This window comes from Lytechinus variegatus, chromosome 8, assembly GCF_018143015.1.
Source record: "Lytechinus variegatus isolate NC3 chromosome 8, Lvar_3.0, whole genome shotgun sequence".
In the NCBI taxonomy this organism is placed as follows: Eukaryota; Metazoa; Echinodermata; class Echinoidea; order Temnopleuroida; family Toxopneustidae; genus Lytechinus; species Lytechinus variegatus.
The window spans coordinates 39835762-39858359 of NC_054747.1; the positions used below are offsets into that span (position 1 = coordinate 39835762).

The following is a 22598-nucleotide window of genomic DNA, read 5'->3' on the forward strand; positions in this document are numbered from 1 at the left end:
TGCTTGAAAAAACGACAATCCCAAACTTATACTAATTGAATTAATACATTTATAAAGCAGAATTGGCATTTATTTTTAAATACGAAACATGAATTCATGCAATATTATAGCATAAAAATGAAGATGATAAAGCTGAGGGTGACGGTGATATGATGATGATGATGAAGGCCATGGAGATGATGGTGGTCATGATGAAGATATTGGTAATAACTAAATCGAAGGAGGAATAAATTCACGATAAAAAGGATACGACACAAAAATTTTACTTCAAATATTCTAAAAATAACATAGATTTAACGTTTGTCTTAAATGAATGAAGAGACGAAGTTTGTTTTACAGACTCTGCTGGTAGAGAGTTCCACAAATCTGGATCATGGTGTCATATGGATCTCTGCGCAATAAGCAGTTTGGGGTTGATTAAATGGAATTTTGAAGAGTTACAGGCAGAGTATGAATGAATAGATGTATTCAGGTAATAAAAATTGTGGAATGAAAGTAGGTGGGAGCATGTTATAACGTACTTAAACATAAGTATAACTTTGAAGTGTATTTATGTCAAATACTGTTAGAGTCTTTAGTTTATAGAATAATGGATTTGTGTGTAATAAATATTGGGAATCAGTACAGATTCGAATTGTTTTTTTTTTCTGTAATTAAGTATATTGTATCAAAGTTTTCCATTCTTTATGTAGAAATGTCAAAAAATTTTAGCTCGCGCTTCGCGCTCACATTATTTGATTGATGAAATATCTAATGTCTTCATGGCTAAATGCAAGCAGTCCTTAAAAGGAACTTTTTGATCAGTTCAAAACGTATACAAACATTTTCTGCTCGCGCTTTGCGCTCGCATTATTAATGTAGGAAGATCCCTGTTACTCATCTTTTTCATGATTTAGGAAACATGAATAGAGTGTCCCGTTTTAGGTCTAAATCTAGAATTTTTCCGCTTGCACTTCGCGCTCGCATCAATTGTTTAGTTATACTGTATAGCTATCGTGTTCATGATTACAAAAATAATTAAAAATTTTCCATTCTTTATGGAGAAAATGTCAAAATTTTTAAGATCGCGCTTCGCGCTCGCATTATTTGATTGTTGAAATATATAACGTCTTCATAGCTAACTGTATGCAATCTTTAACAGGACTGGTAGGCCTACCTTTCCGATCGGTTCAAAACGTGTATCAAAAATTTCTACTAGCGCTTTGCGTTCGCAGTAATTATTGCTTTTTTTCAGAATTTACAAATTTTTAGGAAAAAATACATACAATTCCCAAAAAAAAATTGCTCGCACTTTGCGCAGGCATTATAAAATAAGGATTATGATATTATACATTTATGTTGATTTAAATAATAAAGCTAAGAAATGACTTAGAAGACTACCCCCTTCAAATAAACAAACGAAAAAAAAACATCTTCGAGCGGCCGATCGGGGAAATTATGGCTAAACAAAAATTCTGGGCCCTTTATTGGCGAAGGCTGGATCTGCCCCCTGATTCATGTGCCTATGAAATAAGATAATTTAACATGCATTTAACGCACTTATGATTGCCTGGGGGAGGGAGGGGCCGCCATTTTTCCGAAAAGTACACAGGGGCGCCAAAATCAGGTCGAATTTGGGCCCCCCTCCCTACGAAATCCTGGATCCGCGCCTGCTTGCAACTATACTTCATCACTACAGAGATGCTTGCATGTTTACTTTTCTCACAGTCTGCTTCTCTCTTCTTTGTTCTTCTCAACTGTGTTTTGCCCCCTTTTTGGCGCTTATTTCTTTGTCTCACCTTTTCTGATGTTGGTAAAAACAACTTGTTTTCTCTACCACATCATCACTCTACTCTCTGCCTTCGTCCTAACCACTCATGCTGACCATCTCATCCAGCTGCTAGTGAGGATCGAACCAAATCTTGTGGAGGATCATTTTATACTCATTTCTCTATCTTTTTCAATTCTTACTTCATACCGTCACCTCCACTCCTTCGAAGTTTATATTCTCTGCATACTTAATGAGCTCATTTCTTCGCGAGATATTTTGTGACGTCTGTCCCTTTTTTTCTAATCTATTTGAAATTGTGAAGTGTATATATTTCTTGTCACTGGATTTGTGAAATTTACCTGAGCGGCTGGATCCTCTGGCGAGCAAGAATTTAAGGTAGGACCTAACTTTTATATAAATATTAGGAAATCAGAACCCAATTTCCTAAACTGGTGACCCCGACGTGATCCTGAATCCTTAATTTTCTTTTATCGCCTTCTATTTATTTCGCCATTTTTGCTTCCTCTCCAGCTCTCACTTAATTCGCTATTCTCGCTTCTCACTTTGCTATTTTTGTTTCCTTTCTACTTCTCAATTTTTTTTTTCTTACTCCTACAACATGACTATCCCTAATGTTTCCTCTACTCCTGAATCTTTCCTTTCTCCAATCGACCAACTCTCTGCGCAGGTTGACCAGCTCACAATGCAGATTCAAGCATTGACCTGCTCCATGCTGGAAAACCAGAGAGGGACTTGCAGTCGACAGCGCAAGTCATTTTTGCGCAGCCAGCATCGCAGTGACCAGCATGCAGGTGCTCAGTGCTGGTATCACTGGAAACATGGGAGGAGAGCTCAAAAGTGCATCAGTCCTTGCACTTTCTCAAAACAAGCCCAGGGAAACGGTCCCGCCAAGGAATAGCGGCGACTAACCCCCTTGGCAGCACCCAACCCAGTCGCCTTTTCTTTGTCAACGACAAGTACACTGGTACACGATTTCTCGTCGACACAGGTGCTGAGGTGAGCATTTTCCCTCATTCAAAATTGGGGAAACCGGCTAGGGTTGACGCAACAAATATCCAACTGCAGGCTGTAAATCGATCGCCAATCAAGACTTTCGGACAAAAGTCTTTCACACTTGATCTTGGTCTACGGCGTGTTTTCCGCTGGATATTTGTTGTGACAGACATACCCACGCCGATTTTGGGTGCCGATTTTCTTGATCAGTTTGGACTGTTGGTTGATATCAAACACCGCCGATTGATAGACACCACAACAACTCTTACAGTCCAGGGATGTGGTTCATATACTGGTACTATTAGCCCGATGTATGTTCAACATGACTCATCGGAGCGGTTTCACTCCATTCTCCGTCAATATCCGGATATCACACGACCGGTTTACAAGCACTCAGAAGTGAAACATACTACCACACATCACATCCCAACTCGAGGCCCGCCCGCGGCAGCGCGCCCTCGCCGTCTTGCTCCAGATCGTCAGAGAATTGCCCAGGCAGAGTTCGAGCACATGCTTGAACTTGGCATTATCCGACAATCTGAGAGCGACTGGTCAAGTCCATTGCACATGGTTCCCAAGAAAACGCCAGGGGACTGGCGGCCTTGTGGTGATTACCGCTTGCTCAACGCTCGCACGGTCCCGGATCGATACCCTATCCCACACTTACAAGATTTCTCTTCAACTCTTGCAGGCAAGACAATTTTTTCGAAAATTGATCTCGTTAGGGCATATCATCAGATCCCAGTCGAGCCTAGCGACATTCACAAGACTGCCGTGACCACTCCATTTGGCTTATTCGAATTCGTTCGAATGCCATTCGGCCTTCGGAATGCAGCCCAAACATTCCAGCGATTGATGGACACCGTCATTCGCGGCCTGCCATTTGTCTATGTTTATCTTGATGATATACTGGTAGCCAGTTCCTCTAAGGATGAACATGAGACACATCTCCGTCTGCTATTCGATCGCCTGCAGGAGTATGGCATCATCGTCAATCCCTCGAAATGTCAGTTTGGTGCTTCATCACTATCTTTCCTCGGACATATGGTGGACAACACCGGAATCCGACCTCTTAGCGACAAAGTGAAAATCATCCGTGATTTTCCCGCCCCTACTTCACTCACCAAACTTCGAGAATTCCTGGGATTGGTCAACTTCTACAGGCGATTCATTCCTCATTGTGCAGAAGTGCTGCAACCTCTGACTGATCTGTTGAAAAACAGAACAAAAAAGAACATGCCAATTGATCTGGGAGAGAAAGAGCTTCTTGCTTTCAATCACGCTAAAGGTCAGTTGGCTAATTCTACTGTTCTTGTGCACCCTCGCACTGATGTTCCCTTATGCCTACTAGTCGACGCATCTGACGTAGGAGTTGGGGGAGCCATCCAACAACAAGTGGATGGAGTTTGGCAACCTCTGGCTTTCTTCTCTAAGAGGTTACAACCAGCTGAGACCAAATACAGCACTTTTGGTAGGGAGTTGCTTGCAGCATATCTGGGCATCAAGCACTTCCGTCATCTCCTTGAAGGTAGGTCATTTACTATCTACACTGACCACAAACCTCTTACTCATGCACTCAAGTCGAAACCGGATAGGCATTCGCCACGAGAAATCCGGCAACTCGATTTCATTTCGCAGTTCACATCTGATATACAGCACATTTCAGGTAAGGCGAACACAGCAGCAGACGCCCTCTCTCGTCTGTATATTGACAGAGTTGACTCTTCCTCAATCATTGACTTTGCAGCCATCGCAAAAGATCAGGAAGATGAAACTGAGGTGAAAGATTCCTCACTTCAACTCAAGTCAATTGCTCTCCCAGGTTCTACCACTACTGTTCTGTGCGATATATCAACTGGTACTGCCAGGCCTCTAGTTCCAGTCAAACACAGAAGAGCTATCTTTGATTCCCTCCATGGACTTTCTCATCCAGGAATCAGAGCTACTCAAAAGCTCATTACAGAGCGCTTTGTTTGGCCTAGCATCAACGCTGATGTCAGGAAATGGGCCAAAACATGTCTCGAGTGTCAAAAGTGTAAAGTACATCGACACACCAAAGCACCACTTGGTACTTTCACTTCACCTGATGCACGCTTCTCTCATGTGCACATTGATCTCGTTGGCCCGCTTCCTTCATCAGAGGGCAACAATTACCTCCTTACCTGTGTTGATCGCTACACTAGATGGCCAGAAGCTATCCCTATCCCAGACATCACTGCGGAGACGGTAGCACGTGCATTTGTGGCCAGGTGGGTAGCAGTGTTTGGCGCACCTACTACCATCACAACAGACAGAGGTAGGCAATTTGAGTCAGCACTTTTTCTCGCACTCACCAACCTCCTTGGCACTAAACGCATCCGCACAACAGCATACCATCCTGCCGCAAATGGTTTAGTGGAGCGTTTTCATCGCCAACTAAAAGCTTCTCTCAAAGCTCATAACAAGGTCCGTTGGACTGAGTCACTCCCTTTAGTCTTGCTGGGTATACGCACAGCAATCAAGGCTGACATTGGATGCTCTGCAGCAGAACTTGTGTTTGGGACTACAGTCACTCTACCTGCACAATTTGTAGCTCCTTCACAGTTCGACGCTGCTGATGATCCATCTAACTATGCCCACAGACTAAAGAGAATGATGCGGGAATTACATCCCACTCCTACTCGAAAACAGCACACTCGCACACAGGTACATCCTGAACTCCATTCTTCATCTCACATCTTTCTACGAGATGATGCTGTTACAAAGCCGTTGCAGCCTCCTTACAGAGGACCCTTCCGAGTCATCCGTCGTACTGACAAGTTTTTCACCATTGATTATAATGGTAAACATGAAAATGTCAGTGTCGACAGACTGAAACCGGCTTTCATCGAGCAGGATGCTATCACTCCTTCATCTTCTCATCAAAATCCACCTGACCAAGTTCATCAACAATCCAACTCCACGGACTTGGCAGGGGATTCTGATGACAAGCATACGCCTCCCGAAATTCGTAAGACCCGTTCTGGTCGCCATGTGAGGTTTCCTGCCAAGTACGTTCAATTTTTCGGAGACGGTTGAAACATGTCTCACAATTCACTAATGTTTCCAGTCCTTTTATTTTCTTGTTTTATATAGCCAAGTTCCCTTTTACATTCCCTTGTCGATTTGTTACTACATTTCTATTCGGTACAAATCTAGGGGGGAGCTACTGTAGTGACTTGACTATATCTTTTTATATATCTATATATTCTTTCCTTGTATATATTTTCATTTATATTTCAATATTCTGTTCATGTATATAAATTCTTTCTTTTATTTCCAATTTCATATCTATATTCTAACTTGGTTCTGCCATGTGCAATGTACTATACTTTACTTGCACAGAACAAGGCACCTCATTTCCTGCCCAAATCTACTTGGCAAACACATTCTTATATTAAGAAACAACCTTTCTTTTGTCCTAGACTTGGAGCAAACATCCTTTCATTGTTCCTTGTTTATTGCAATGAACTTGCAGGTATACTTCATCACTACAGAGATGCTTGCATGTTTACTTTTCTCACAGTCTGCTTCTCTCTTCTTTGTTCTTCTCAACTGTGTTTTGCCCCCCTTTTTGGCGCTTATTTCTTTGTCTCACCTTTTCTGATGTTGGTAAAAACAACTTGTTTTCTCTACCACATCATCACTCTACTCTCTGCCTTCGTCCTAACCACTCATGCTGACCATCTCATCCAGCTGCTAGTGAGGATCGAACCAAATCTTGTGGAGGATCATTTTATACTCATTTCTCTATCTTTTTCAATTCTTACTTCATACCGTCACTTCCACTCCTTCGAAGTTTATATTCTCTGCATACTTAATGAGCTCATTTCTTCGCGAGATATTTTGTGACGTCTGTCCCTTTTTTTCTAATCTATTTGAAATCGTGAAGTGTATATATTTCTTGTCACTGGATTTGTGAAATTTACCTGAGCGGCTGGATCCTCTGGCGAGCAAGAATTTAAGGTAGGACCTAACTTTTATATAAATATTAGGAAATCAGAACCCAATTTCCTAAAGAATTAATTAATAAATTAATGAGGGGATGAAGGACGGAAGGAAGGAAGGAAGAAATGGATGGATGGATGAATACATTAGAACATTACAATAAATAGATGAATAGATAGTAACGTAAAGAAAACATCAATGTTCGGTCACGTTCGTAATAATGATTAATAAAAACATCATGCCGATATATTTGACTCATAATGTGACGGTTTAAAAGTGGGGATGACGATGCAAAGAAAAAAATCAAATGTCCATTGTTTTACGTTTTTGTACATCCCCACTTAATTCCTTAAATGATGTACAAAAACGTTTATATTGCACGAGCAAGTAATCTCGTTTTGTATGCTCTTTTTTTCCTTTCTTTCTGTTTCTTCCTCTTTTTCTTCTTTCGAGAACAAGAAGAAATAAAACTCACAAAAATACAATCAAGCCCCCCCCCCCGGCAAGAAAATAAGAAAACAACGATGACTTACTGATCTCCTCCATGAGTTCGGGAATGACATTGTTGTAATTCTCTAGACCTCTATTATCCAATATTTTTATATAAGGAGTCAGGGGTTTAGCTTCTCTCCATTCTGTCCTCTGGTTTAATTCGTTTGATTCGTCGGCGATAAGAGAATATTCGCCTGTTTTAAAAAAATATATATAACTTTCATATGTGAATAAAGAGAGCAGAGATATTTTACAGTGCATTATTTCGCTTGCCTAAACTCAACAAGAAAGTAAACATTCGACCAACTCCCGCGATTTGTAATCTCAAATTGATAAAGCTTATTGACAAAAAAATATCATGCATGCATGTACGATTCATCAATAAAACCATGGACTAACATTGATTCTATTAAGGAAAAGCAATGGCTTTCTTTGCACAAATGGAGGGAATGTTAAATATATATAATATACAGCAATACGTCTGACTGCCCCCCCCCCCGGATATTTATGAATAAAGAGCTTTTGCATATTTGATGAGCTTGATGGGTAACTAAACACCTCATTCTATTCGGTCATCGCTGCAAATTACTTGCTTATTTGCATAGATACAGCGTGTCTCTTTGGATGAATCTTTTTCTTTTGACTCAAGGAACATTTGTGCCAAGTGGGACATTTGTACTAAAAAATGCAGCATTCAACCTCTTAGCAAACCTACCATACCTTTCACAGCAAAGTACAAAGAATTAATGAAGGCAGATTTTCCAGCTCGTGATAGGCCGAAGACACCCAGTTGTACGGGCGGAGGTTCCTCGATTTCACCTGAAGTAGGCGTGGTCTTGTTCTGGGGTCTGTAGGCCAAAACCTTTTCTCGCTTTTCTTTCATTTGTTTCGTGTTTTGCTCTAAGTGAATACAGAAGAACACGAACAATATAAATCATAAGAATATACAGTGCGTATCAAAAAAAAGTTTACACTTTGAACAACCTTCACCCTTTTTTGTGCCAGCTGGATCTGTGGACAAAACTGAATCTGAACAAAATTTTATATCAGACATCTCCAGCAATTTTTTACTAAGTTTTTATGATCTAAAGTGGGTTTACATTTCATTTTTCATTTAATGCTTGTTTCTCCACACTTTTCCCAAGCTTAAAAACGATTAACAAAATGAAAATTAAGCCTAAGCCATTTCATGTAAATCACAGCTCATTGTAAAGCAAAATTGCCTTGGTGTGTGGGGGAGTGAGGTGGGGAGCAATGCACTCTTCGAATTGTTTTGGGCAAGGAAACAAGTTGCAAAAAGAGTAAAATATGTCTTCAAATCAATTTTACTAGCTAGATTCCACATGTTCTTCATGATTAAAGTCTACTTTTTTAGCATAACTAAAAATTTCAAAGCTCTGCGCAAATCATTCTTCACTAACTTCTCAAAAGTAAGTAGTGCTCACTCAAGCGGAAATATTTTTCGACAGTTATATCATCTGTACCAATGTTGAAATGTGGAAAAATCTTCAGAATATTAATACTGTATAATTATACAGGATTTTTTTTCGAAGCGTATTTTTTTTACGCACTGTATAACACATTCATGATCATCGGAAATGAAATTAAACGGCGGTACACTCTTTAAAGGAATTTCAAAATAACACAGCGGCAGTGTCGACGTCAGGGCTTTTAAACTATTGGGGACAAAAGAACATGCACTGTTAGAAAATTTATCCTCAAAATAAAAGAAGTTCCTGCAGCAGAGTCTCGAGAACACCTGTAATCTCACCTATTTGCGTAATCTTACAAGAAATTGGTATTTGGAGTATGGAATCTTACAAATTTCCTTGAATATCCTTTTCCCCTTTTTAAACAGACCTGTTCTGTTAAATTACAGAAAAATTCCTGTTTTATAAATTTACAGAATGATTCTGTTATTGCTTTCTGCAAAATCTTCTGTTTATTTTCTGTAAAATCACGTTTTTTTAACAGGGTGAGGAGTAGGCAAAGGCGGATGACTTTTGTCGGACTGGACAAAAGTCGTCAAAATCAACCATCAGTTTTATTTTGTATTTTCCATTTGTTTTAGTTAGTTTTCTGATTACTAATCTTAATCAACATCTCTGTTTTTTAGTTTTTACCGATCTTTTATAATATTATGACCGTATTATATTTTTGATAGGCCTATTTACATTGAATGAATAGACCCCATGGAGGAACAGTGGTATCTTATTGATACCGCTGAACATTGGCGGCGGAAGCCAATAAATTTAGGGGGTGTCCACCTGAAATTTTGGGATGGACACATGTAAAAAATAGGACAAGCGCCCAAAAAATTTTGAGAAGCAAAAAAAAAAAAAAAAAAAAAAAAAAAAAAAAAAAAAGGTCATCAGCCTAAATTTTAGGGGGGGACAACACACGTGTCAAGGGGGTCCACGTGAATTTAGGGGGGACGCAGGAAAAAAAATTGACAAGCAAAAAAAAAAAAAAAAAAAAAAAAAAAAAAAAAAAAAGGTTATCAAAACAAAATTTAGGGGGGCAACATCCCCCCCACCTAAAATTTAGGGGGGGACACGTCCCCCCCGTCCCCCCCGCTTCCGCCGCCTATGCCGCTGAAATGGGCCATCCTCCATCTGTACGTTAATTGATCATGTATATATTTTAGCTTTTTATATGGAAATAAATACAAACAAACGCTCTTTAACTTCATGCATGCACTGCGTCTAATTTCAATGCTCAATTATGTTACAGATGATGAACCCCCAACACACACACGCACACTTCTCTCTTCCTTCCCCTCACCCCCCCCCCCCCTTCTTTCTCATTCTCATCATTCCTTCAGCAAGAAATTGATCCACAGTGTGCTGCACTCCACCCAGGTGAGTTAAATGGGTACCTGGCAGGAATTTATTCCTTTAAACGCACTGCACTGCTAAAGCCAGGGTAATTATGCTGCATATAGACTTCTGACAAAGTAAGTATTAAGCGCTATATAAGCAAGTATAATTATTATCATTATTCTCTCTCTCTCTCTTAATATTACTCAAGTACAAAAAAAGATCCCAAATATTGCTCAGATAGTTTGGTTCATAATTTTTATACTTCTCGAATCTGGGATACATACCAAGCAGTTTTTGTCTTTCTTGACTTTCCTCTCCTTCTTGATTTTCCTCTGCTTCTTGATTTTCCTCTTGAGTTGCATAGAAAGCAAAATATTTCATAACAAACAAAACTGATAATAATTTATGGCTTAAGATGATATACGATGAAATTCTGAATGAAGAAATTGAAAGATAACCAGTCCAAAGCGAAATATCCTAACATTGATTTTGTAAACATCAGTGTTTATCTGTTTCTGAAATGTTTGTTTGTTTATAAAATGTTACTGAATTATATCCCCCTATGTATCCCTATAAATCGCTTTGTGCAATAAACTGATGCAAATTTGCGCAATTTTTATTATACATAAAAACAGTTTCTTTATTATTAACATTTTCTTTGTCATGACAATTTTGATAAAACATTTTTGGAACGACATTTTTAGACTATATAATGATAAAAAAAATTACCTGCCTTTTCCCTCGGTCTCCTGATAAACCTTTTCCAGACAATAAAAGCAACAAATGCAGAAATTACCGCCAGAATAAAAATTACTCCTACGACGATCCCCACTGTTGAAGGACCTGATATACACACGATACAAAACAAAGAAAGTTTAATAAATAAAAACAAAGTATCGAGAAAAAAAAATCTTAAAAGTTATTATTGATAATGGACCTATAGTTTATGTAACGTTTGTAATTTCATTCTGATTTCATTTAAATCGTTATAATTCATATATTTTTGTTCTTGTTTTGCCCCACTCATCCTTATTGCCAGGAGTGTAATTGATCCATGTTCCGGACGGGGATGGGGGAGGCAAAGTGAAGAAAATAAAAAAAAATTACTTCAATATTTTAATTGAGGAGGCGATAATATCCCCTGCCCCCCCCCCCTTCAGTATCGACGTCTCTGTCATTGTCTCCTTTCCGATCAAAGGCGATACATCATCTATTAAAAAAAAGAAAAATTTGAAATTGCCGCTGTTTAAAAGGGTTTTTAAAATGAAGCTAAATTGATTTGTACAAATTATACTTTGATAAATACTTTTGATAGTTGAAAGTGGTGTTTTCTCACTTAGAAGGGGGTTATTATTATTTATAAGGTGGCAACTAAATTTCCTTTTTTTACTTTCTAATGTAATGTATTTGTTATTCCATCAAATTTACGTTGCCGTACATGTACTTTAAGTAATTCCAGTGTATCACTCAATAAGTCTGGCCTATCTGCAGAGAAATGTGTTATCTATGTTGTTTGTTTGTTTTTTTTTTCATTTCGTTATTATCAATTAAAAATAAACGGAGATGTCTGAACCGATTTACAAGGGGAGAACATTTTGTGGCGTCCCTGAGCATGGATATAAAACAATGATCTAACCAATACAAGCACTTCATCAATTTGCCTTTTTCAGACAGTAGAGAAAAATCATCATGAACCTTTTTAACATACCTTCTTCAGGCATTTCTGGTTCAAATTGAATAGTGACGTTTACGGTCTTCGTAGCGTTGGGACCTTGAGCCAAGCAGATCAACTGTTTTCGCTCCGATCCCATCTCTTCGGACTGCAATCTGAGAGAAATTTTCTTTAGATATGTTCCATCTTCCAGTATTTTCTCGCTGGAAGATGTGGTGTTCAGGGAAATGTGGAGTGCACCCGCATTGTGCCAGGTGAGAAGAACAGGTTGGTGGGCGCCCTCTACGATGCAATCAAGTTCCAGGATGTCCTGGTCTGGGTGGACTTTGATGATACATGGTGAATCCTGATCAAACTGGTCTCTTTCACACTGGGTCACCCGAAGATAAGTATCGTCATCTCCGGCTTCAACTTTGTCAACCTCATCTGATTCTTGAACTTAAGGAGAAGAAACAAAATGTTATTAAGTGCAAGTCATTCCGTAAGAATTATTCTTCTTCCATGTTACATGTACGAGTCTAAAGTTTGTGATTTCGTTTTATTTTGCTTCCCATAAAACTATACACTAACAAATTACACATGATTTATATTCATATATAAACCGTTACAGCACATGGATATGAAAAACAGACCTACAATAATTCTAGTCGTAATTATTGTTGAAAATATTTGCAGTCAGGAAGGCAGGAGATCCGCCATCGTGAGACTTTAATAGATGGCAGCATCTGAAAGGAATTTGGTTGAACAAAAGTCCACTTTATCGAAACTGCACCATTAATTTATTCTAGATGAACATGAGTTCATGCAGGCGCGGATCCATGGGGGGGGCCGAGGGGGCCTTGGCCCCCCCCCCTCTTCGGCTAAAAAAAGAGAGAGGGAATGAAAGAGAAAAAGAGGGGAAGAGGGGAAAAAAGAAGAAAGGAAGAAAAAAAGAGGAAAAGGGGGAAAGAAAAAAAGGAAAAGAGAGAGAGGAGAGGGGGAAAAGAAGAGGGGGGAGAGAGAGGAAAGAGGGGGAAGGAAGAAGAGGGAAAAAGAGAGAGGAAAGGGGGAAAGAAAAGAAGAAAAAGGAAAGAGGGGAAGGAAGGGAAGGAAAAGAGAGAGGAAAAGGGAAAAGAAAGAGAAGGAAAAAGAGAGGGAAAGGAAAAGGAGAAAAAAAGAGAGGGGAAGAGGGGAAAGGAAGAGAAGAAAAGGAGAGAGAGGAAAAAGAGGAAAGAAAAGGAGGAAGAGAAGAAAAGAAAGGGGGAGGGAGAGGGAGGAAAGAAGAGAAGAAAAAAGAGAGGGGAAAGAAAAGAGAGGGGAAAGAAAAGAAGGGAAAGAAAAAAGAGGGGAAAGAAAGAGAAAAAAGAGGAAGAGGGGGAAGGAAGAGAAGAAAAAGGGAGGGGGAGGGAGAAGAAAAAAAGAGGAAGAGGGGGAAGAGAGAGGAAAAGAAGAAAAAAGGAAAGAGAGGAAGAGGGAAGAAAGAAGAGGAAAAAAGAGAGAAAAGGGGAAAGGAAGAGAAGAAAAGGGAGGAGGAGAGGGGGAAAAAGAGGAAGAGGGGAAAGAAAAGGAGAGAGAGGAAGAGGGAGGAAAGAAAAAAAGAGAGGGGAAAGAAAAGAAGAGGAGAAAGAAAAGAAGAAAAAAGGAGAAAAAAAGAGGGGGAAGAAAGAGAAAAAAAAGGAAGAGGGGGAAGGAAGAGAAGAAAAGGGAGGAGAGGGAGGAAGAGGGTGAAAAGAGAGAGGAAAAGGAGAAAGAGGAAGAGGGAAGAAACAAGAGAAGAAAAAAGAAAGAAAGAAAGGGGGAAAGAAGAGAAGAAAAGGGGAGAGGAAGAGGGAAGGACGAGAAGAAAAAAAAGAAGAGGAGGAAAGAAAATGATGTTCGAACCAAAAGGGCGCTGAAATGATGTTCGAAGGAATGTCAAAATGCTGTTCGAACTGGGGGCAGAATTGATGTTTGAACGGGGGGGGGGGGAATTGATGTTCGACGTAGGGGCGCCAAATTGATGTTGAAACTGGGGGCGCCAAATTGATGTTGAAACTGGGGGCGCCAAATTGATACTCAAGCTAGGGGGGGGGGGCGAAATGGTATTCGAACTAGGGGCGCCAAATTGATGTTGGACCTACATGTAGGGGCGCCGAATCGATATTCGAACTAGGAGGGCGCCGAAATGATGTTCGAAGGGATGCCAAATTGATGTTCGAACGGGGGGGGGGGCCGAAGTGATGATCGACCTACATGTAGGGGCGCCGAATTGATATTCGAAATAGGGGCACCAAATTGATGTTGGACCTACATTTAGGGGCGCCGAATTGATATTCGAACTGGGGGGGCGCCGAAATGATGTTCGAAGTGGGGGGGGGGCGAAATGATAGTCGAATAAAGGAAGGCAAATTGAGTTCGAAGGGATGCCAAAATGATGTTCGAAGGGGGGGGGGGCAAATTGATGATCGACCTACATGTAGGGGCGCCGAACTGATGTTCGAAGTGGGGGCGCCAAATTGATACTTGAACTAGGGAGGGGGCCGAATCGATGTTCGAGGTAGGGGGCGCCAAATTGATACTCAAACTAGGGGGCGCCGAATTGATGTTCTAACTAGGGGGACGCAAAATTGATACTCGAGCTAGGGGGCGAAATGATAGTCGAATAAAGGAAGGCAAATTGAGTTCGAAGGGATGCCAAAATGATGTTCGAAGGGCGGGGGGGGGGCAAATTGATGATCGACCTACATGTAGGGGCGCCGAACTGATGTTCGAAGTGGGGGCGCCAAATTGATACTCGAACTAGGAGGGGCCGAATCGATGTTCGAGGTAGGGGGCGCCAAATTGATACTCAAACTAGGGGGCGCCGAATTGATGTGCTAACTAGGGGGGCGCAAAATTAATACTCGAGCTAGGGGCGCGAAATGATATTCGAACTAAGGAAGGCAAATTGAGTTCGAAGGGATGCCAAAATGATGTTCGAAGGGGGGGGGGGCAAATTGATGATCGACCTACATGTAGGGGCGCCGAACTGATATTCGAACTAGGAGGGCGCCGAAATGATGTTCGAAGTGGGGGCGCCAAATTGATACTCGATCTGGGGAGGGGGGGCCGAATCGATGTTGAAGCTAGGGGGGCGCCTATGATACTCAAACTAGGGGGGCGCCGAAATAATGTTCGAATTAGGGGGGCGCAAAATTGATACTCGAGCTAGGGGGGGGGTGATATTCAAACTAGGGAAGGCAAATTGAATTCGAAGGGATGCCAAAATGATGTTCGAACTAAGGGCCGAATTTATGTTCGAACGGGGGGGGGGGGCAATCGATGAAGAACCTACATGTAGGGGCGCCAAATTAATATTCAACTAGGGGCGCCAAATTGATGTTGGACCTACATGTAGGGGTGCCGAATTGATATTTGAACTAGGAGGGCGCCGAAATGATGTTCGAAGTGGGGGCGCCAAATTGATACTCGAACTAGGAAGGGGGCCGAATCGATGTTCGAGGTAGGGGGGCGCCAAATTGATACTCAAACTAGGGGGGCGAAATGATATTCGAACTAGGGAAGGCAAATTGAGTTCGAAGGAATGCCAAGATGATGTTCGAACTGGGGCCGAATTGATGTTCGAACGGGGGGGGGGGCAAATTGATGATCGACCTACATGTAGGGGCGCCGACCTGATATTCGAACTAGGAGGGCGCCGAAATGATGTTCGAAGTGGGGGCGCCAAATTGATACTTGAACTAGGGAGGGGGCCGAATCGATGTTCGAGGAAGGGGGCGCCAAATTGATACTCAAACTAGGGAGCGCCGAATTGATTTTCTAACTAGGGGGACGCAAAAATTGATACTCGAGCTAGGGGGGGGGGGCGAAATGATATTCGAATAAAGGAAGGCAATTGAGTTCGAAGGGATGCCAAAATGATGTTCGAAGGGGGGGGGGTCAAATTGATGATCGACCTACATGTAGGGGCGCCGAACTGATATTCGAACTGCCGCCTTGTTGTTGGCTCATTGTTCCATGTATTGAAAGTTTAAAATGCCTTGGCTCTGAGGTTTTTAGGCATGGCCTTGGGGATTGAAGCCTTGGTCTTGGGTATTAAAGCCTTGGCCTTGGAGGTTTGAGCCTTGACTACAACACTGATGGACATATTGATAGATATTATTTACAGAAATTTTGAAGTTTACTTGCAAACGCTAAGAAATAAATGTTCAGATTTGAACCCCGAAAGGTTGATGCAAAATCAGCACCCTATGGGTTAAAAAATTGAACCCCTGATTTGGGGTTCAAAAATTGAACCCTGCGATTCGGGTTCATTTTTTCACCCTGCGGGTTCAAAATCGCACCCTAGGGTTTCAATTTGATATTTAGGGGTGCAGTTTTGAACCCGCAGGGTGCAAAAATGAACCCCAACCGCAGGGTTCAATTTTTAAACCCCAAATCAGGGGTTCAATTTTTTGTTACATCTTGAAATAGTTGATGTATACAAGATACATGGGACCTTGGAATTCATGTTTCACTAGTATTGTATGAAAGAGAGAGATAAGAACTTATCGTCCAAAATGATGCGAACTTAAGAGCATTGTTTTCATATCTATAAAGACACTGACAGTAAAGTATATTTTTACAGTAATTTATCTCTAGTATCTTATATTCTTTTTATATACACCGTTTACACGCATTTTGTTTCTTTTGAAAATCTATTTGGAGTATATAAAATTTGAGCAAGATTATAAGATGCATAACCTTTTGATACTTTATATGATTGTTGGAAGAGCGGAAGAGCCAATGTTTGTTGATTAGGATTGACAAGACAACTCACTGTTTTGAATGGAATTCAAGCGAATAACAAAAGATTATATAATATATCCAAACACTTACAGATCACATAATTCTAGCAGGGCCTACTCTGATGAAAAGTTAAACGAATTGAAAGCATCAAATGGTTAAAATAGAAATCGCTCGAGTTTCCCGCTAGCATCGATTATTTTTTAAAGTGATATTACATTTATTCATGAACACATCATTATAAAACCATTATTCAATTGCCTCTTCTTCATGCATAGGCGGATCCAGGAGGGGACCCGAGGGGCCCGGACCCCCTATTGGTAGAGCAAAAAAGAGGGGAAGAAAGAAAAAGGAAGGAAAAGAAAAAAGATAAGGAGGAAGACGAATTAATCAAATAAGATGAGAGGAAGACTTGGAATAAATATTTTATGTCACTACATAAAATTTTCGCTCGCGCTTCGCGCTCGCATTGCCTGTTAAGTGATCCACATATCTTGTTCAACACGGAGCTTAAATATCAAGTTTGGAAGTCAGTATACAAAACATATTTCTCCTTGGAAATCGAACTTTCATTAATTTTTGTGATTTACATATGGATTTTTAAAAAGTGCTCTGTAAAAATGTCAGTTTTATGGTCTGAATATTAACATTTTCCAATTGCGCTGCGCGTTCGCGAATTTTGATTTATCAGGTACCTATGATTTCCATGTATTCCATAAAGTTTTCAAAATATCCCTTTTCAGGTCTGATTGTCAAAACGCATCAGCGAGCGCTGCTATGCTTGCATGTTTGATTGGCGGGTTATGTATGTCTCAATATTGATTGTATAAAAAATTACTTAAAATCCCCTTTTCATGACAGTTTATCAAAAATTTCGGCTAATGGTTAAAAATATATCAACTAATTAATGATGCATCCTATTCATGAATAAAAAGGTGCTTGAAATGTTCAGTGTTCAGGCCATAATATCATCAGATTCTGCGCCCTCATTATGCATTAATACTAAGATATCAATTTAATAATTAAATTGTCACTTTTGTTTTATCTCGCGCTTAGCAAGATGAATAGGAAGATATATAGTCATCATATTCATATGATAACAATCCTAAGAATGTCAAGGTCCTATGTCTCAAAATTAAAGTAATAATGAAACATATCAGCTCTTTATCAAGTGCGATTTATATCCACCTTACAAGTTTCCTACAAAGTGTTTGAAATATCAGATCGGAATATCAAATATTTTAAGCTCGCACTTCGCGCTCGCTTTTATTTTCATGATAAAAGATTGTTTAGAATGCCTAGATTCTAGGTGTAAATCGGAAACACGCGCGCGCATTTTCATTCAGTTATCCAGTTTCAGATCACAATATCAAAAAATTCTGCTCGCCCTTTGTGCTCGTATTAGGAAGATCCCTTTCTCATCCCTTTCATGATTTACAAAACACGAATAGAGTTTCCCGTTCAAGGTCGAAATCTCGATTTTTTTACGCTCACACTTCGCGCTCGCATAATTTGATTGTGAAATATGTAATGTCTTCATGGCTAAATGCAAGCAGTCCTTAAAAGGCACTTTTCGATCAGTTCAAAACGCACTTCACGCTCGCATCAATTGTTTAGTTATATAGCTCTCTTGTTCATGATTACAAAAACTGATTAAAGTTTTCCATTCTTTATGTAGAAATGTCAAAAATTTTGAGCTTGCGCTTCGCGCTCGTATTTATTTGATTGTGAAATATATAATGTCTTCATGGCAAATTGCAAGCAGTCCTTAAAAGGCACTTTTCGATCAGTTCAAAACGTGTACAAACATTTTCTGCTCGCGCTTTGCGCTCGCATTATTAATGTAGGAAGATCCCCTCTTACTCATCTTTTTCATGATTTAGGAAACATGAACAGAGTGTCCCGTTCTAGGTCTAAATCTAGAATTTTTCCGCTCGCACTTCGCGCTCTCATTAATTGATTTGATTTGATTTATTGTTATCTTCTGCATCCATAACATTCGTAATACATTTTTCAAACATAAAAAACATATGTTAGCTTTTTGGCATGAATCATAAATAATGAGTACTAAAAAATAATTCCAGGAAAAAAAGATTAACTATATGATATTCACAATTTGCAGGAGGATTGTCATCATAAGCAGATTGCTTGAAAAAATGACAATCCCAAACTTATACTAATTGAATTAATACATTTATAAAGCAGAATTGGCATATATTTTCAAATACGAAACATGAATTCATGCAATATTATAGTATGAAGATGAAAATGATAAAGCTGAGGGTGACGGTGATATGATGATGATGTTGATGATGATGATTATGATGATGATGAAGGCCATGGAGATGATGGTGGTCATGATGAAGATATTGGTAATGACTAAATCGAAGGAGGAATAAATTCACGATAAAAAGGATATGACACAAAAATTTTACTTCAAATATTCTGATAATAACATAGATTTAACTTTTGCCTTAAATGAGTGAAGAGACGAAGATTGTTTTACAGACTCTGCTGGTAGAGAGTTACACAAATCTGGACCATGGTGTCTTATGGATTTCTGCGCAATAAGCAGTTTGGGGTTGATTAAATGGAAATTTGAAGAGTTACGAGTAGGGTATGAATGAATAGATGTTTTCAGAGAATAAAAATTGTGGAATGAAGGTAGGTGGGAGCATGTTATTTACTTACTTAAACATAAGTAGTAAACTTTGAAGTGTATCTATGTCAAATACTGTTAGAGTCTTTAGTTTATGGAATAATGGATTTGTGTGTGATAAATATTGGGAATCAGTACAGATTCGAATTGTTTTTTCTGTAATTAAGTAAATTGTATTTAAAGTTTCCATTCTTTATGTATAAATGTCCAAAATTTTCAGCTCGCGCTTCGCGCTCGCATTGTTTAATTCATGAAATACGTAATGTATTCATGGCTAAATGCAAGCAGTCCTTAAAAGGCACTTTTCGATCAGTTCAAAACGTATACAAACATATTCTGCTCGCGCTTTGCGCTCGCATTACTCATCTTTTTCATGATTTAGGAAACATGAATAGAGTGTCCCGTTCTAGGTCTAGAACTAGAATTTTTCCGCTAGCACTTCGCGCTCGCATCAATTGTTTAGTTATACTGTATAGCTATCCTGCTCATGATTACAAAAACTGATAAGTAGTAAACTTTGAAGTGTATCTATGTCAAATACTGTTAGAGTCTTTAGTTTATGGAATAATGGATTTGTGTGTGATAAATATTGGGAATCAGTACAGATTCGAATTGTTTTTTCTGTAATTAAGTAAATTGTATTTAAAGTTTTCCATTCTTTATGTAGAAATGTCAAAAATTTTCAGCTCGCGCTTCGCGCTCGCATTATTTGATTAATGAAATATGTAATGTCTTCATGTCTAAATGCAAGCAGTCCTTAAAAGGCACTTTTCGATCAGTTCAAAACGTATACAAACATTTTCTGCTCGCGCTTTGCGCTCGCATTATTAATGTAGGAAGATCCCCTCTTACTCATTTTTTTCATGATTTAGGAAACATGAATGGAGTGTCCCGTTCTAGGTCTAAATCTAGAATTTTTCCGCTCGCACTTCGCGCTCGCATCAATTGTTTAGTTATACTGTATAGCTATCCTGTTCATAATTACAAAAACTGATCAAAGTTTTCCATTCTTTATGTAGAAATGTCAAAAATTTTGAGCTCGCGCTTCGCGCTCGTATTTATTTGATTGTAAAATATGTAATGTCTTCATGGCAAATTGCAAGCAGTCCTTAAAAGGCACTTTTCGATCAGTTTAAAACGTGTACAAACATTTTCTGCTCGCGCTTTGCGCTCGCATTATTAATGTAGGAAGATCCCCTCTTACTCATCTTTTTCATGATTTAGGAAACATGAATAGAGTGGTCCCGTTCTAGGTTTAAATCTAGAATATTTCCGCTCGCACTTCGCGCTCGCATCAATTGTTTAGTTATACTGTATAGCTATCCTGTTCATAATTACAAAAACTGATTAAAGTTTTCCATTCTTTATGTAGAAATGTCAAAAATTTTCAGCTCGCGCTTCGCGCTCGCATTATTTGATTGTTGAAATATATAACGTCTTCATGGCTAACTGTATGCAGTCTTTAACAGGACTGGTAGGCCTACCTTTCCAATCAGTTCAAAACGTTTATCAAAAAATTGTACTCGCGCTTCGCGTTCGCAGTATTGCAGGCACATCTTTTTTCAGAATGTTCAAATTTTAGGAAAAAATACATACAATTTCAAAAAAAAAATTGCTCGCGCTTCGCGCAGTCATTATAAAATAAGGATTATGATATTATACATTTATGTTGATTTCAAGAATAAAGCTAAGAGGTGACTTATAGGACGACCCCCTTCAAAGAAACAAACGAAAAAAAAAACACCTTCGACCGGGCGATCGGGAAAATGTGGCTGAAAAAATATTTCCGGGCCCCCTTATTGGCGAAGGCTGAATCCGCCCCTGATTCATGTGCCTATGAAATATATAATTCACCTTGCATTTAAGGCACTTATGATTGCCTGGGGGGAGGGAGGGGCCGCCATTGGCGGCGGAAGCCAAAAAATTTAGGGGGTGTGCATCTGAATTTTTGGGATGGACACAGGTAAAAAATTGGACAAGCGCCCCCCAAAAAGGTTATCAACCTAAATTTTAGGAGTTGCTAAACCAAAAATTTTTGACAAGCAAAAAAAAAAAAAAAAGGCCATCAACCTAGGGGGGACAACACACGTTTCAGGGGGAGTCCACGTGAATTTAGGGGGAACCAGGAGAACAAATTGCCCAGCCAAAAAAAAAAAAAAAAAGTTTATCAAAAACAAATTTAGGGGGGACCCTCCCCCACCTAAAATTTAGGAGGGGACACGTCCCTCCCGCTTACGCCGCCTATGGGGGCCGCCATTTTCCCGAAAAATACACAGGGGCGCCAAAATCAGGTCGAATTTGGGCCCCCCTCCCTACGAAATCCTGGATCCGCGCCTGAGTTCATGTACCTCACCTAACACTGTAAGATCCGTATGGTTTGAGCTGAGGATCCCTTGATGATTCGACACCCTGCAGTGGTATCTCCCGGTATCTGATATCCCAGGATGCTCAAATAACAGCGAGAAGTTTGGGCCAAACTCAAATCCTTCATTCCGGGTGGTTATCTCCTCTTTGTACCACGTGATAATCGGCACTGCTGTCTGTAGCGACTCCCCTTCAAGAAATGACTAATATTTTACTTCTCTATATTCCAAGAATGGAAATATTTTAGAGATCCGAAAGGAACGACTCGACCGTGAAGATTAGCACCGGGGGGGGGGACTTCCATTCACGAGTGGATACCATGCGCGACCATGGGGTCTCGAAAAGCACCCTAAACACGAAATTTCCATATTCTGAAAATGCACCCCTTAACTAGTATTGGCGTGTGAAACGTTACCCTTAACATGTATTGGAAACAAAACGATACTCTTGGCAAATATTCCCTGAAATGAACCCCTAAACAAGTACAGGAATGTTTAATTGTTATAACGGGTCCTTCGGTCGTCGGCTTTACCTTATTTGGTTTAGAACGACCCCACCTTCTACACCTCGCGCAAATTGGACTCTAAACACGAAGTGTTCGGGCAAACAGGACATCCTTTATAAAACATTTTAATTTATGTTTATCGTCCAAGCAATTCGGACCCTAAACACGTAATTTCCTAGCGAAATAGATACCCTTTTTTCATTATTTTTGTGTTTTTGACACCCTTATCACGTTACGTACGTAACGTGCCCTATCGTGAAAAAGACATCCTTTTTACGTGTTTTCTGGGTCGCGCATGGTATCCACTCGTCAATGTAAGTGCCCCCCTCCGGCTTAGCACCCCTCGGGGGTGCTACTATTCTACCAACCCATCAGGCTAGGGTTCCCTTCGATAACCCCTATCGGCATATGCAGGAAGAATTTAGGTTAAAGTTTCGTTCGAAAAACAGTCACGTGAAGATATAGATTCTTAAAGGTCAAGTCCACCGCCGAAAAATGTTGATTTGGATCAATAGAGAAAAATCAGACAAGCACAATGCTGAAAATTTCATCAAAATCGGATATAAAATAAGAAAGTTATGACATTTCAAAGTTTCGCTTATTTTCAACAA

The 22598-nt window shown here is 39.8% G+C and overlaps 1 protein-coding gene across 1 annotated transcript; it reads right to left on the bottom strand.

The window, feature by feature from the left end:
- Nucleotides 1-6773: 6773 nt before the first annotated feature.
- On the bottom strand, nucleotides 6774-22395 carry LOC121419737. Its single transcript, XM_041614193.1, has 8 exons — nucleotides 22356-22395; nucleotides 21472-21672; nucleotides 11753-12154; nucleotides 10774-10887; nucleotides 10329-10394; nucleotides 7943-8122; nucleotides 7264-7416; nucleotides 6774-6796 (listed from the first exon to the last, which is right to left on the bottom strand). The coding sequence occupies exons 1-8, from the start codon at nucleotides 22393-22395 to the stop codon at nucleotides 6774-6776; spliced, it is 1179 nt and encodes a 392-aa protein (XP_041470127.1).
- Between the last annotated feature and the right edge of the window lie 203 nt (nucleotides 22396-22598).